Source organism: Antechinus flavipes, chromosome 4, assembly GCF_016432865.1.
Source record: "Antechinus flavipes isolate AdamAnt ecotype Samford, QLD, Australia chromosome 4, AdamAnt_v2, whole genome shotgun sequence".
Classification (NCBI taxonomy): Eukaryota; Metazoa; Chordata; class Mammalia; order Dasyuromorphia; family Dasyuridae; genus Antechinus; species Antechinus flavipes.
Window position 1 is genome coordinate 248,561,965 of NC_067401.1, and position 17,288 is coordinate 248,579,252.

Consider the following 17,288-nt stretch of genomic DNA (forward strand, 5'->3'; position numbering starts at 1 on the left):
GTAATTTGATATGACTAGGTGAGTAGAAAGATGGGTTAAGAGTAACTTTACAAGAACCAGAATTTAAAAACCAATCAAATGGCATTATTTGACACAAAACTACACAGACACATACACACATCCCAAAGAAAATAGAGATGATAGGATAACAACTTTTATTTCAAAGCAAAATTCTAATATTTTTGTGTCAAATGACATGTTTGGTCCTTCTAGCATTAACAAGAAATATTGTTAAGACAACTAGAATGACAGCAGTGTAAAAGAGGAGGTAAATAAGAGAAATTTTGCAGACACAACAAACTTCCACTGATATCCAATGATCATTTAATAAATACATTTTTTGATAATATACCAATGTAAATATAAAATATCTCTGCTAACCTCTGCCTAAACGGCTATTGTTACTGGTACCAGCTTCACTAGAGCGTCTCAGATCCTGTTCTTGTTGAAGCCTCTGAATCATGCTGTCCAAAGGACTGACTTCCTGGTTTGCTTGCTGACTTAAAACTTGATTTAGTCCTACATTGAAGCCAAACAAAAATAATAATGTTAATAGATATATTAAGATATTTTCTTACAGCCATTCAAACAATCAAAATAAGACTAAAAACACATCGTAATTGAAATAGTTTTGATTGTTGTGGTTCAGTTGTTTCTCAGTCTTGTCCAACTCTTTTGACCCCATTTGGGGTTTTCCATTTCCTTCTCCAGATAATTTCACAGATGAGAAAACTAAGGCAAACAAAGATAAGTGACTTACATGCCCAGGGTCACAGAGCTATTAAGTGTCTGAGGCCAGATTTGAATTCATGAGATGAGTTGTCCTGACTCCAGGCCCGGCATTCTATCCATTGTGCCTCCTTGCTGCCCATTTTTTAAAAAAATATTTAATTTTTTATTCTAACTATTGACAATAGATGATATAAAAACAATGAGCAATGCCTCCAATTTAATTCAGTATACATTTAATAAATATCTACTATATGTCTCTACTATGTTCATTTAGTGTTGAACTTTCTGGAGATAAGACAAAATAAAATAGTACTTGCTCTCATGGACTAAACATTCTATCGAGGAAAACATTTTTATCTTATTCATATGAAAAAATTCCATAATATTGCTTTTAATTAAGACTAGACATTTTTTAAATGGTATAAGCAAAATTTGTAGAAGATAATATACTATTTTAAAAAATAAGTAACAATATTTTAAACTATTTTAAATCCACTCAAGACAAAATGCAGTTTGACAAAAGCAAAAAAATGGGAGTTTGGGAAGATTTATAGAAATTTTTATTCTGCTATAGCTGACATTTTAAAAATTCTACTTAATAATCACAAAGATTTAGTTTTGTTTGTTAAACACTACACTCATAATAACAATTTAATTCATTGAAGTAAATTTACTATAGGTAGGAATATAGGCCTATGTACTACAAACCTCTAAATTAAAGGCATAAGGTAAAAGTCCTCAAAATATTTCAGCAGCTATTTATCGTATAGTGATAATTGTTCTTTTCCCTCAATATGTAAGTCTGACTCTCTCAAGCTCTGAGCCAGGAGGAAAAGTGTGAAAAGGAAAACATAGATTGAAGAGTGGCAGGCCAAGCCATCACCATATAAATATTTCTATTTTATTTCTTTTCCAAAAGTGCAATGTATTTCAATTCTACCAAATTTATTAAAAATAAATACCAGAGATAGATGCAAGTTCCCTTTTAGCTTCCAAAAACTGACAAAAGGTCATTAACAAAGGTCTCAGCCCTAGGAATGTGGAGTTAAGCACTAGTCACAGGACAGGAATGAAAGCAAATGTAATCAAAAGACAGACCAGATTTTTGTCCCAGGATGCCAAATCCAAAAGGAATCTGGGATGCTTTAATTTTTTTAGTAGTGTATAAACAATAATACCTGAAATGGACTTTTCACTTTAAAAATGTATTTCATTAAAATGAGATGTAAAACACATATATAGGAATATAAGACAACATTCAGGAAACTCCTAGTAGTCCAGTTGGATTTGAACACTGAGTATGTAGAGAACCAATATGAAAAATAGAAAGGCAGACTAGAGCCAAACTTCAATACAATAATAAATCAATCAACAAGCATTTGCTAGATAGCTAACCTATAATGCGCCAAGTAAAATCTCAAAAAATCTAGACTTTCTGGTAGGAAAAGAACCCTAAATTAATAAACTCCACAAATTTAAAAATTGCATTTTAACTATTTTTAAAGTTCAACTAAAAGTAGGCTAGTGTGGTTCCAACAAGGGGAAGGTTATATATGATTTGATTTAATAAAATAAAAATAGCTATAATTAAACCATGCCAAGTTTTTGCATCTAAGGAAATCCCAAACTTTAATATCTAATGCCATCCTTTTTTTTTTTTTAAACTATAGATACCTTCATTTACCTGATTAAGCAACAAATTTACAAGACTTTGCACTCTTGAATTCATCATCATAAAACCACATTTTTGTCATGTTATATTTGATGATTCAGAATGTAGTTCTCCCTCCCCCCAATCTAACTTAAATTTTAGGCCATAAGTTATTTTTAAAAATTCTTAAATGAGGTAAAGTCCCAAATCACCAAAGCACGTGGCTTGGTACAAGGCTGTATAGAAGAATTTCATCTTCATTTGAGCATTTATGAAATTCCAGAAGAACTCTGCTTCTTGGTATAACAATATATGTATCAGAGTTCAATATTTCCTGAATGTTGACAAGATTTGCAGGTCTATTGGAAATTTAAAAAAAAAATGATTTAATCCCCAAAACATTTTTTGAGTAGATATTCACAATTCTGATGAAAAAACCTCAGATCTTGGAGGAACACAGATTCCTTTGAATGAAAGTCTTGACTGGAAAAAAGTTTTTTTTTTTTTTGTTTGTTTTTTTTTAATCTATAGTACTTCCGTTTTTATCCTGCCTTACCTAAGAAAAGCACTTTTCTTCACTTGTAATAGTTAGCAGCTATTTATTTTTTTTTTGTTTGTTTTAAACTGGGCTCACTGTTCTTCCAATTTCAAAAGCCAAGGCTCCACTAAAAATAATCAATAACAACCCCTCTGGCTAGTAAGTACCAGTGAGGTTTTTGCTTGTTGTCTAAGAATTAAACTGTTTTGTAGCAAACATTGTCAAGTCTCAGCATTAATTTTTTTCATTTTTCAACCAACTACCCCACTCTAGTGCAAATAATGCTTTTTTATGGTGAATTTGAATGACTTTTTTGAATTGTAACACATTCATACCCAAAACTTCTGGAATATCTCACAGAAATCACTGAAATAAACTCTTTAGTAACTATTTACACATTTTCCTACAGTAAAATCCATTCATAAAAAAAAAAGGCATGGTATTAAAAACACACCAAAACAATCAATTATATACATGTATGGTATAAAAGTCAACAATTGACAGAGAACTAAAAAAAAAAAAGTAAAATAAAAAAGAGGACAACAATTCCATATGTGTTTCACCTCGATAAACTCAGAATTGAATTAGCCCAAGTATCACAGAAGCACATAAACCAAGATTGCCATCAATATGAAACATTATCAAAATCATTCTGTCCTAATTAGCAAACAATTAGTAGTAGTCAAATCCAAGCAAAAAAATTTTTTAGAAATCTCAAATAAACTGAGCTAAGTATGCAAAAACTTAAGATGAGCCTCAACTCATCTGTATATTTTTTGAAAATATTTTAAGTAATAACAATTATTAGGAAAAAAAAAAAAAAAGGCAGGGGAAGCTAGGTGGTGCAGTTGATAGAGCACTAGCCCTGGCATCAGGAGGACCAGAGTTCAAATCTGGTCTCAGACACTTAACACATCCTGGCTATGTGACAAGGCATTTAACCCCAATTGTCTTAGCAAAAACAAAAACAAAACAAAACAAAACAAAAAACGGGGAGGGGAGGGAAGGTGCGGGGACAGGAGGGGAACCAATTTGTTAAAACAAATATGCACAATTAACTCTGTATCCTAAATCTATCACTGCTATAGTTACATGATTAATTCTATGGAATCAGAAATGGTCACTGTATTCACCATAATTCTTGCAACTTTCTATCAAAGTTCTTTGTCTCTTTAACACTGTAATCTTTGTGATAGTGTTTTGGGTCTCTTTGCTAATATTTTATTTAATATTACTGCCATCAATGTTTACAAACGATGTTGGCTTGTAGCTGGGTTTTTTTATTGGGTTTTTTTTTTTTATTTTTAACTCCCTGGTTTAAATATGAAGACCATATCTATTTCACAGAAGGAATTTGTTGGATTCCCTTGGCTTGAAAATTTTCAATCAGTTTATATAACACTGAAATTAATTGCTCTTTAAATATTTGATATATTTAATTTGTGAAGCCATTTAGTCCTAAAGTGTTTTACTTTGTGAGTTCATTTACTCCCTCTAAAATTCTATTAATTTGTATATATTTTATTGTCATGTATTTAAAATAATTTTTAATATAATTCATTTCTATTTTGTTTCCTGTGAATTTTTTCATTTATAATTTGACAGTAATTAGTTATGTTGATTTTATTTGATTTTCCTCGTTCTTCTTTTAAGTAAGTTTGAAGTAATGATTTGTTAAGTTTTTTTTATAGCATCGTAATCTGTAAAGGCATATACATTTCTGCTTTCCTGTGTTTATAAAGTTCTTACATATTTTTCTTGCTATTACTCTTCAACAATAGTCAGAAACTGTATCTGTGTAACCAGGCAAATCATTTAATTTTTCAGTGCCTCAATTTCTTCATTTGAAAAATAAAGACTGTTGTGAAGATAAAATGAGTTAATGAATAAAGAGCATTTTGCAAACCTTACAATGCTTTTGCTAGGTACCATCATTTTCACCATCACCATCTATGATAGGCTCATGACAAAGCCTGAGGCAAGGAAAAATGGACAATTTTCGTAAAACTTTTTTTTTTTTGGGCAAATGGACAATTTTCAGTTTTTGCCTAAACAAAGCAAATACAATTAAAATCAGAATAGAAATACATAACTGGGAACCCAAATTTTTACTGTTTAGTTTCTCCGATAATGATTTTATTTTTAAGAGGTATAAGGAATTGAATTCAAATCTTAAAATTCAAATTTATTAATGGACATTCCTCAAATGATACAAGATGGAAGTAGATAACAGGTAGTTTTCAGAGAAATAAAACCAATCAACAAATATGTGAAAAAAAAATGTCCTTCCCAAATTAGTAGTAAGTACAGAAATGTATGATAAAGCAACTCTGAATTTCTACTTCACACCGAACACAGCAAAGATGAGAGAAAAGTAAACATGACAAGAGCTCTACAGGCTGTTGTAAAACAGATTAATGAATCGGTGATAGAATTCTGAACCTAGAACAATCATAATTAAAAGCCACTTCCTGTGGAATTCTACCCACCCCCACAAGTCACCAAATCATGTACATCCTATCATCTAGCTATAGAACTAATAGATCTATAATGTGAAGAGATTAAAGAGAAAAAATGTTAACATAGAAAAATATTTATGAAAAATCTTTTTGTATTAGCAAAGAACCGCAAACTAAGGAGGTGATCATCTATTGGGAAATGATTTAACAAATAATGATATACAAATATAATGGAATAGACTGTATTTTAAAGGGAATGAGCAAAACTAAAACATTTATATAATAATGTCAATATAAAAATTTTTTTTAATGGGAAAAAAACATTCTGGAAAACTTAACAATTCTCACTACTTTTGATAATCCACATTGAGAAGACCAAAGACTACTGTTAATACGCTACTGGCAAATGGAAAGAGAGATGATAGACACCAGATTTGGATGTCGAAGTATTTTTTGGATATGACCTATTTGGGAATTTGTTTTGCTGGACCATATATATTTTTTTAAATGGAGTTTTCTTTTTTAATTTGTTAAATAAGCTGGAAGAGGGAAAGGGAGAAAAAATAGTTAATTGAAAAAAAAATTGAGACTATATATTTTTTAAAAGTTCAAATATTTTAAAGCCAAATAAATACATGACATTCTTCATGAAGGCTCTCTTTTAAATTCAACTTTAAAAGACCTCACCAAATTAAATCAATTACTATATTCGAGGCACTATAGACATAAAGTTGGATAATAATAAACATCCTTGCCCTCAAGGTTCTTCTAACTAGTAGATAAGACAAATACTAAAAGAGACAAGCTACATGCATAAATAACCATACTAACCCAAATTAGAATATGAATGTTATTCATATAAGAAGTATGAATGACAAGGGACAATAAAAGGAAAGATAAAATATAATTCTCATGAAAGAGGTGACAACTAAACTTAACTCTAAAGTATTTCCATAGATCAAACATGGAAGGACTGTATTCTAAACATGGGGAAATGAAATATTTTAAAAATAGAGGCAAGACAGAACAGGACATTACACAAGGCTAAGTAATTTTCATTGGCTGGATCAGAGAGTGTAAAGAACAATATTGCAAAATAGGTTTCCCTATTCCTATCAATAACACCATCATTTCTCCATCTGCCCATGTTAAAAGGTATATCTTATTTATTGTGCTCTCTCATATTGCTTTGTTCCTCTAAGGACTCCTATTTTAATTAGCCTTATAACTAGCATACCTCCTTTCTTTAGACCAAAGTTTTTTAAACTATAGGCTGTGACACTAGAAGATGTTATGCAACTGAATGTAAGGATCACATTATCATCCAGTAAATTTTTTATTTGCATATCTATTTTATATACTGACATACTTAGGGTCATGTAAAAATTTCTTAGGCCAAAAAAAAAGCTCACTAGTGGAAAATGTTTAAGAAGCCCTGCTTTAGGGTATCTAGCCTCCACATTATTTTCCACGTACTTTCACACCAGTCTTTTTACAATAACACTTTCATGAAGACATCAATTTTTCAAAAATCTTCAATAGATTATCAATGTTTACAGGAAGAAATTAAAATATTGGAATTCAAAGACTGAAAATCTAATTGCTGCTTGGCTATACAACCTTATCTCGAATTCATTCCCTCAATAGTTTTAGATCATATATATGGGTACATAGGCACTTAAGACTAAATTGGAGTACAAATTGTTCCCAAACAGGCAAGGTTTTTATTCCTAAAGAAAAAATTAAATTCTCTATAGGTTGCAGCAAAACTACAAAGTATATTATATATTTAAACCCAGCATGGAGAACAAAACAAAACCCATCATAACTACCAGTTCACATGGATCACTGCTACATGTACAAAATTTATAAAGAGTGCCAATAAAATGTCCCGTTGTAAAAGCAGATCTGTATTGATTGTCAAAGTTTCAAGTTACATAGATGTGTATGTGTATATATACACACATATATACATGTCTATGAAAATGTTTTTCAAAAAGACACTACTCTAGTAAATTTAGTAAATACTGTCCAAATCTAACATTAAAAAGTATTAAAATCCTATTTGAAGTCAAGCTACTTATCAAAGAATATTAGCTTTATAAAGGACTTCACCTCACCAGCTACCCAGTCCAAACCGCATAAGGAAAGAATCCTTATTAAACTATAACAAATCTGCTTGGTGTTCATCTAACTACTTCTTGAAGAAGGAGATCCCAATCAATTTCCTAAGCCGATCATGCCACTTTTAATAGCTCTAGTTACTATTCTCTCCTGTGTGCCACTCCCTTCCCTTCCCCCCAAAAAAACAAACGAATCTAAATTTGCTTCTTAGTAACTTCCAACCATTGCTCCTGATTCAAACTTCTAGAGCCAAAGAAATACTTCAAAACAGCTATCATATATTGCCCCAACTACTCACTTCTTCAGACTACACAGTAGCCACTTTTAATGCCATGGATTCATGGCCTTTTATCATTTTGGTTGGTCTCCCTGAGACCTTCTCTAAGTTTTCAATGTTTTTATTAAATTTATTTCCCAATTTACCACTGTCCTCTTAAAATCATTAAGCCCAGAAATGAATACGATTCTCTAAATGAAGTTTGGGAAACCCTTAATGGAGTCTAAGAACCCATTAGTTTCCTGACTATCATATCATACTGCTGACTTAAATGTTGAGTTTGCAGTCCCCTAGAATCACCAGATCTTTTTCAGAATTGTTTTCTAACTATGCCTTTCCCATAAAGCTGATTTCTGTGCCCAAGTATTAGACTTGACGTTAATTCACACTTATAAAAAAATCCCAATTCTCTAACCTGTCATGATTTTTTTGAATTCTGACAAGTGTTAGCTATTCTTTTCAACTTTTTGTCATCTTTTGTGTGCAAATTTTATGAGCACATTTGTCTTTATCCTAAGTTATTGGTAAAAATGATCAATGCCATAGGACAAGCATACAAATTCCTGGAATACACCCCTGGATACCTGTTACAATGATTTTAACTATTAACTATTAAATATTCTACCCCTATAATCAGCATTGAATTGTATTACTGTCTAATCTTTGTCTTTCTATCTTGTTGCCAAGAATATCAAGAGATACTTTACTAAAAGCTTTTTTATAATCTATATAAACTATATCCACACAATTCTTGCCATCCATTTAGTAATCCTACCAGTGGGAGAAAAATGTTAGTCTGAAATAATAATCAGTTATAACAAAAAACCCCAAAAAAACAAAAACAAAAACAACAACAACAACAACAACGAAAAAAAAAAAAACAGAAAAAAAAAGATTCATGCTAAGTATCATTGGGGGTTGGGAGGCAAATCAAGTCAAGAGCAAGACTTTTCCCCAAGTAGCTACTCTTTCTCCTATTTTACAGAGAGTAAAAAATAGCTCAAGAAGTTTTAATAAAAAGCTGAGGAGTAAGATTAAAGAATCTTAAATCTGTGATTCATTGTAGCTGGAAACCTCCTTTATCAGTCTAGTTCAGCAATTCATCTATAAATTATGGTCTCAAGTAACATGGAAGCATGGTGAAGTGATCAATACATTTCAAATACCCAGTACAAGAAGTGGAATAGAAACATAATAGGATAGTCTTAGCTTCACCAAGACATATCAAGTCTTGCTTCTGACTCACATTGGCAGAAGAAATTTTATAGAAGTAAAAAGGAAGATTGAGGAAAGATTTCTATACATGTAATTATATTTATAATTGATAATAAAAACATTTTAAAACATTTTTGAATTCTAATTGATTCATTGTTTTAAAATTTTCTATTTGTGTCAAATGTTTTTATATGTTTTTAAAAATCATTTTAAGAATTTCTCCAATTTATAAAAATTCTATCAATCATTACTAGACGCAAAGCAAGATTACTATCTTAATAGTAATTATTATTACTCAAAGCTGCTCCTAATGAAATTATATATCCTTGAATATAATCCAAAGATGTTAAAATGTAATACCCACTGTGATAACCAGTTTAAGTTTAAAAAAAACATGAATTAATTTGGGTAACTATTAAAAATATGTAATAAAAACTATTCTAGTTTACAAATTGAGCATGTACCTACCTGAGGATGTTACTCCCATCTGAGGAATAAGCTGTTCATCTCTACAGTTCTCACGACCAGGTACTAATCTCTGATATCTTGATGGATGAGGGTTACCATCAACATCAACTAAAAATGGGGGAGGCATGAGATGGGGTGCTTGCTGAGTTTGTTCATCCAACACAAAATTGTTGGCATCACGGATTAGAGGCCGATAATCACTATGAAAGAACATCTGATCAGCTATCTGCAAAAACATAAACCAATAATGACAAGCAAAGATTACTAAAGCAGGAAAAGAAGATCTTTGCTTCATTTCTTAATGATTTTTTATTGAATCCTGCATTACAATCATTCAAATATTTATTAAACATCTACAATATGCAAAATTAGCTACTTTTATAAAATTATGCATAATTATTTGATATTTCAACTTTCAATTACATTTTATATTTAACTATCCCTCTGTCAATAAAATATATTGTAAATACAATTTATATGTAGGTCTTCAAAATACTTAAAGAATATCCAAATTCCACAAAATAACTAAATGAAACAATCATTACCTTTCACTTCTAGGGGTAATTATGAATCCAGGTTAATTTCAGGCAAAGATAAAATAAAAGTATTTTAGATGCTTCCTCACAAAACTGAATTAATTTTTTACTGTCATAATGAAGTTTAAATCTGTAAGTCAAACTTAATTATAATTATTTTATCCATATTAGTTTATTTGCTTAAGCCAATGCTATAATCATTTTGTTAACACTTTAATCGATGCTAATAATATATATTATTTTTTTTAAAGAAAATAGATGAGGCAGTAGTCAAAGAGATAATAGTAAAATATCAAAAAGAGAAAAAAATCAAAAAGAATTAAAATTTTTAATAATTTAAAGGAGTATGAAAACAAGAAATCTTAATTTAAATAGGCTCTAAGAATTCATAGGATCATATATTTAGAGATGAAAGGGCCATTACAGACATCTATCTCAACACTTTCGTTTAAAAAATGAAAAAACAAAAACAAAATAAAATTATGTGACTTGCCTAAAGTCACAGAAAGGTACTAAGTAGTAATGGCAAGATTCAAATTTGGGATTAACCAGATCTAGCATTCTTTCCAACAACTATATAAATAGTGATAACTTAGAATTGATCAATGCAAATTCAAAATAGACTGTTCTCTCTAGCAACACAAAGAATTTACTCCACAATGCTGCCAATTTAAAACTGAAGAATTTGGCCATTACGTTCTTGTGATGCCAAAAAATGCTATTTAACTTCGAATATGGCAGACCATAGAACTATCCTCTAATGTGCAAATATGCTACTTTAATAAGTAATTTTAACCAATCAATCAAGAAGCATATAAAGATAGCTAGATAATAAGAATGGTACGACTACTATGTGTATGTGGAACTCTGCTTGTCTATATGGTTCCTAACTGGTCTTCTTGACTCTTACCTATCCCTTTCTTCAACCCATCTTCTATACTGATTCCTAATAAATATTCCAAATTTATGGAAGTGATAAAGACATCACACTTTTGTTCCCAAAACTTCATTATTTCCTAACTGTCAAATTAAACAATTTCCCTTGGCCTGTTTTTCTCCTTACTCTTGTCTTTGCTCAGAACCAAGACCTGTTAAAGGTTAAAAAACAAAAACAAAAACAAAAACAAAATTTCCCTTCTTTCAAGGTCCAACTCAAATAATATTTCAATTTCCTGACATTTTCCCCCTGCAAGGCTTTTCTTGGTATCCTAGTTTTTTTTTTTTTTTTTAAATACAACTTCATTTTTCCATTTGATTGAGAATAAAGCCTGTGTCATATTCAGAACCTTATTTAAAAATGGAAGATGATATAATAAATGTTCATTGATTTGTTAAAATGAATTGAGTAAATGGAAAAAGTGATTAAGTACCCTAGGGAAGAATGATTTACAGCATTTATTCTTAAATCTGAAATGCAGTCAATAGTCAAAAATCCTTTCCGAAAATTAATATGCAATCAACATGTCAAGGAAAACTTATTTAATTATCTGTTGTAATGTCCAAATTTCTAAATATTAGTAACAAAAATGTTTACACTTATGAAGCACTTATTAAGGTTTGCAAAGTGTTATGTCTATATTATTTTATTTGATATTTAAAGCAATCCTATAAAGTACATACTTTTACTATCCCTCTAGTACCCAGGTGGCACAATGAATAGCATGAAGGGCCTAGAGTCAGGAAGATTCATCTTCCCAGTTCAAATCTGGCCTCAGACTGTTCTCAGCTATGTGACCCTGGGCAAATTACTTAATTCCTGAATGTCTTAGTTTTCTCACCTGTAAAAACAGCCAGAAAAGGAAATAGCAAACTATTCCAGTATCTTTGTCAAGAAAACTCCAAGTGGGGTCACATGAAAAGTAAAGCCATAACTGAAAAACAACTAATTATCATGCCCATTTTACAGATGAGGAAAAAGACTTTGTAAGAATTTAAGTGACTTGGTCAGGAGCTTCACTGTTAAGTAAATTGGAAGAATTTGATGACTTAAGGTTCTACTAAATTTCAACATGACATTACTCAGCATCTTTTGCTAGCAATTAAGCTTTATTTTAACAAACAAAAAACCCCCCACCTCATTAACTATTTAAAATAAATGTTATATGCTTCTAAACGTTCATGAAGTACATGAAAGGAAAAATGTATTTTGTTCATCATACATCATACTCTACCTTGTCATACTTGCTGCTGGAGCCAAAGCCAAAAATTAAAAGATGCCCATGGGAATCTGTACATGCAAAATGCTGACCATCAGGAGAGCATTTGCAGTCAAATACTGCTCCATGTCCTTGGCCTTCAATCTGAAATATATTCATTCGAGAATTAACAAATGTTCTTTAATAAACAAACTGGTTACTATTCTATAACTAAAGCTTTATGATAAAATTATAAATAAATAAATATATACTATATCAACTGACAATTAAGAAAATAACTTCACTTTTAAACAATACATTTAAAAATACATGAATATTTATCAAAAAATGCTAAATTGATAGCTCTGGAAAACAAAGCACTCTATTTAGCCATAGAACTGGGAAATTCAGTAATAAAAAACACTCTCCCTCCCCCCACATAATTCTACTCATCACCTTTAACACAGATCTGAAAATACTGCTTCTGGGATTTAATCTGTCTCCTTTAAATCACTGGCTTTTCTGCCAAGGCTGAAAACTTCTAGCAACTGTAGTGATTTGGAAATTCTAGGAAGCAGAGAGAAGTCAATGTTCACCAGACATTGTGGTTCACAGTTGTAAAAATAGTTTACTCACAATGTTTTGGGAATAAAATTCACTGGGTGATCTGATATCTTTTAAAAGGTGAATTTCAAAGGTTAAAAAAAAAAAAAAGTTTACCTGATAATTGTTTTCTGTTTTCCAGTTCCATTAATCCAGAAGGAATGGGTTTCTCCCTGCAACCTGTCAATCAAACAGAGGTGGCCAATCACCACTCTGAATTTTTTTGCTCTCAGTGCTTCTTCAGATTACATTCCCCGTCGAAAACTTCTTTAGCAGTGTTCTGAAAAAGGTAAAAATTCTACCCTTTCTTTGGCATATGTAGGGGCTGAATAGCAGAAAACAACTAAAACAGGAAGGTCACTCCCTAACCAGTAACAACTAAGAATGATTTCCAATAAATTGAAAAAGTGGGGGTTAAGAGGGTAAAAATTTCTGGATTAGCAGAATCGGAACACAAAACTCATTATCAGGTAAGAATTACCTTTTCTTTGTTCCGGTATCCACTTATCCAGAACAAATAGATTTTTAATAACAGTATCTTATTGAGATCTTGGGAAATTAAAACTTGTAAGAGTTAAAATTTTAGAATAACAAATGTTGCCTAGATTGAAGATTGCCTCAATATAGGAAAATAAAGACAGACTTTATTGTATTATTCTATAATTCTAAAAAAAAAGGCAAAATTTGATTTTTCAAAAACACTGTCTCACATTTTGATCTATGGCCCTAGAATAAAGGTTTCTAGCTAAGGAATCAAACAAGTAATCAGAAATAAAGCCTACATAAATCACCTTTAAAAAAAAAAAAAGAAAGAAACAAAGGTTGAAAGGAAGAAAACAAAAAGAAAAAAGAAAATTTAAGAGAGAAAAGAGACAAGCTATTCTTTACTAGTTTAAATAGAAATGCAAAAATAAGTGGTTTAATAAAAGAGGTGATAGTGAAAACAAAATAGAGAAGTTCGATTTCCTTTAAGATACAAATCTATGTCTAAGAAAATAAAGTATCTTCTTGAAGTCTATCTTACATTAGGATATTCTAAAAGAAATGGCACAAGCAAAACATTTTTGTTATGCTGAAAGCAAGAAGATAAAGGATAGGCTAAATAAATTCCACATCTCTTTCAAGAATGCCCCTGGTAAATTCCAAAATACATGTTAAGGTTTTAAAAGAGTATTAATTCAAACACACAAAAGATTATTAAGGACATATATTTATTAGATAGTGAAGACTACAAAGAGAACTCAGGATTCTGAAAATTATTTATAGGTTAGAAATTTCAAGTCTGATAAAAAAACTCTTAACTAAACTGTTTGTTAAATATTTGCTTACACATACATATACTTTAATATATTTTTAATATATTTAACATGTATGGGACTACCTGCCTCTTGGGAAGAAGGTGGAGAGAAGGAGGGGAAAAGTTGAAACACAAGTTTTTCCAAGGGCCAACACTGAAAAAGTACCCATGCATATGTTTTGTATATAAAAAGCTATAATTAAAAAAATGTAATATTAAAAAAATACTACTACTGTTCTATATCAGAGAGAAGAGAGACAAAGAGAGAAGCGGGGAAATGGGGGGAGAAAAAGGCATACAGAGTGATAAAAATAAAGAGAGACAGAGAGAAGAGAATAAAAAAGAAGAGAAACTATTTGTATGGAATTATTTATGGCATCACTTTTTATACTAGCAAAGAATTTGAAAATGAGATGTTAGGCAATTAGGCAATAGTTGAACAAGATGTGGTATGTATGTGTAATGTAATATTTTTGTATTATGAGAAATGGAAAGCAGAATAATTTCAGAAAATGACTTGGAAAGATGTATGTAAACTGACACAAAGTTCTGTGATGTGAATAGAACCAGGAGAACATTGTATACATTAATAGCAATATTGTACAAATAAGAATTGTGAATGACTTGGTCATTCTCAGCAATACCATGATAATCTTGAAGGACTCATTAAAAAATATTATTTGCCTCCAAAAAAAAAATTGCTTACATGTAAAAAAAATTTTTTTAAAGCAGAACTCTATTCTATACCTCCATAAACTAAAACAAAACATCAACGAACTGAGAATAATACTTCAGTTATATTACCAACAAACATTTTTCTCAGTCTTAACACCATCCTTGCTATCAGATCACAGAAAGTTTTTTTTTTTTTTTAAATAAGTTAAGTCTAATGTTTTCATGGCTTTTTGTTAGCAGACCTGAGAAAATTTATAGTTTTCTTAGACTAAGTTATTAAAAATTAGAAAATTAGAATGCTATTATCAAGTATGAAAATAGTATTTCAATATCAAAATGAGCGTCTAATAAAAAAACAATTACAACTATACATGGAAATTAAAGAAAATATCCATTAAATACCACTATCTTTCATGCAGTGGTATAAATGTTGTTTAATATATTGATAGAATGGTCCTTTCATTGTTTTAACAAAATATCAATGATAATCTGTTAAAACATACAATGAATTAAAAGTTTCTTGAAGTTTAATGGAAGTTGGATGTGACAGAACTTTAAAAGACTGTGACAAAAATGAACTTATTCTTGGTCTTGGGATCATTGCCAAAACATTCTAACTTGATTCATTCCAGTATCTTGGTGTAATTTTATGCCTAACACAAAAGTGATCTTCATCTGCTAAGAAAAGATAGCACAAATTAAGTTCTTACGGAGGGGATGGGGATGGGGAGAGGTGCTAGGAGAGTAGTGCTAAGGAGGGAAAATCTATAGTAAGTTTAACTGGATGGAATAAGTATTACTTGAAATTGCTTTGAAGCATCTGCTTAAGATTTTATATCATTTCCAAAGTTACATTTATTATTTATATAATTAGGAAGTCATTTTATTAGGAAATCAATTTTTCTTTGAAGCACAGTTGCTTCTCTGAAGCACAGAGGGCTAATTTAAAGGTAGGATTTTTCCTTCCCTAAAAAATTAACATTCAGCCACTTTGGCTCTTTCATTGATGCTATCTCATTTCAAAAATCAGATATATTGCTTTTTAAAAAAAATCATTGTTGCATTAAAGTAAATGATGGAGGTGAACCCTGAAACTGTGTCCCCTTTAATCTGTAAAAGAAGGGTGACTTGGGTCTCAAGCTCTCCCCAGGGAAAAGACAACATCCTCCTTCTTCCCAAGTTAAGCTCCCAATCAGAGATCTTGGTCAAATCACTCTTCACTGAAACTGAAATCTTTTGAGGGTGGCCCAGAATCCCTTCAGGGAGTTCCCAGACTCTGGAAAAAAGTCTTCAAACTCCCAATTAAGGGATTTTATTCAATTGGAGATCTGTCTGATGATCCTCAATTGATTAGTGCAGACAGTTCCCAACCCCAGGCCAACATTTACCCATATAACCAGGGGTCTGTTAACACACCTTCACCAAATTCCTAATGAGGAGTTTTGCCTACTAAGAGAATTTCTTAGTAAACAATAAATTTCCCTTTTTTGTCACTCAGATTTCGGGTTTGCAAATTCTTTAGCAACCCTGCAGCCAACCAGAGGGGATTCCCCACCCCAATTCTCACATCTCTCCACTAGCCTCATCATTTGCATCTCATCATAAATTTACTCAACTTGGGGCTGAATCATTTATATAATGGGTAGAGTGAATTCTCAAGAAAAAAAAGGCATTGAAAAATTTATAAATTATTCTAGTGGCACAAGCTTATTAAATAGTTACAAAGCAGAAAGGCAGAAATTTACATTCTGCTATGTAATATTTCTCAAAGCAAATTTTAATCATCTACTTCCAGCTTCTAAAAGTTTAAAATATTTTTGTATGCTGTTTTACTGGTTTTTGAACAAGGATCACATGTAAAAAGATATTCCCCTCTACATCCCTTCCATAAAAAAAAGCTAAGTGTAAAGGGAATTCAATTAAATTAAGATATGATAAATCTCAAAGAGAAGTGGTAATATAACAGAATCTTTTAGAACAAAGAATTATCTATATGAAAGAAAAGGAATAAATACTGTGATAAAATGATGGGAAAAAAAACTTTTAATAGATGAGAAAAGGGATGTTACAAAAAAAAAATAAGACAAGTTGGTAAACATAAATATTAATTTTAAGTAGAAATTCAAATAAAGGGAAGAATTCTGAAGAAAATTAGAAATAGCCCTTAATGAAGAATACAGAGATTCACATTTTTAAAAATTGAAAATAAAGATGATCCCAAGATAGAGCTTGGAAACAATTTCAGCGGAACTGATGTGAGGAATCCTAAAACTGTCTCTCTTTCAGACTTTGGGGGTAACATTTGAGAAACTCCTTGATCCCTAGGAGAAGCTTTCCCCTGAGTCGCTCAAGATAAATAGTTTCATTCTGCTATGCTGGAGGAGATTAGCATCCCTTCCCTCTCTCATTGATAATACTCACCTACTGATTACATCCTTTATTGAGTTGGAGATTAGTCCAGGGACACTCATTCAATTGGAAAATTTCTATTCAATTCAAAAAGATTTCGCTATGATTTCAACTCAAACTGCATCCAACCTCTAGCCAAAATTTCAAATTCCTTATTAAAAGGGGGCAA

The 17,288-nt window shown here is 30.9% G+C and overlaps 1 protein-coding gene across 2 annotated transcripts in view; it reads right to left on the reverse strand.

The window, feature by feature from the left end:
* The window catches only part of PHIP (pleckstrin homology domain interacting protein), a 171,253-nt gene that overhangs the window by 70,040 nt on the left and 83,925 nt on the right, over positions 1–17,288 (reverse strand). For both annotated transcript variants that reach the window (XM_051997303.1, XM_051997301.1), the window contains exons 16-18: positions 12,172–12,300; positions 9,465–9,690; positions 382–519 (exon numbers count right to left, since the gene is read on the reverse strand). In XM_051997303.1, coding sequence (XP_051853263.1) covers positions 382–519; positions 9,465–9,690; positions 12,172–12,300 — 493 coding nt within the window. The remainder of the gene's footprint in view (positions 1–381; positions 520–9,464; positions 9,691–12,171; positions 12,301–17,288) is intronic.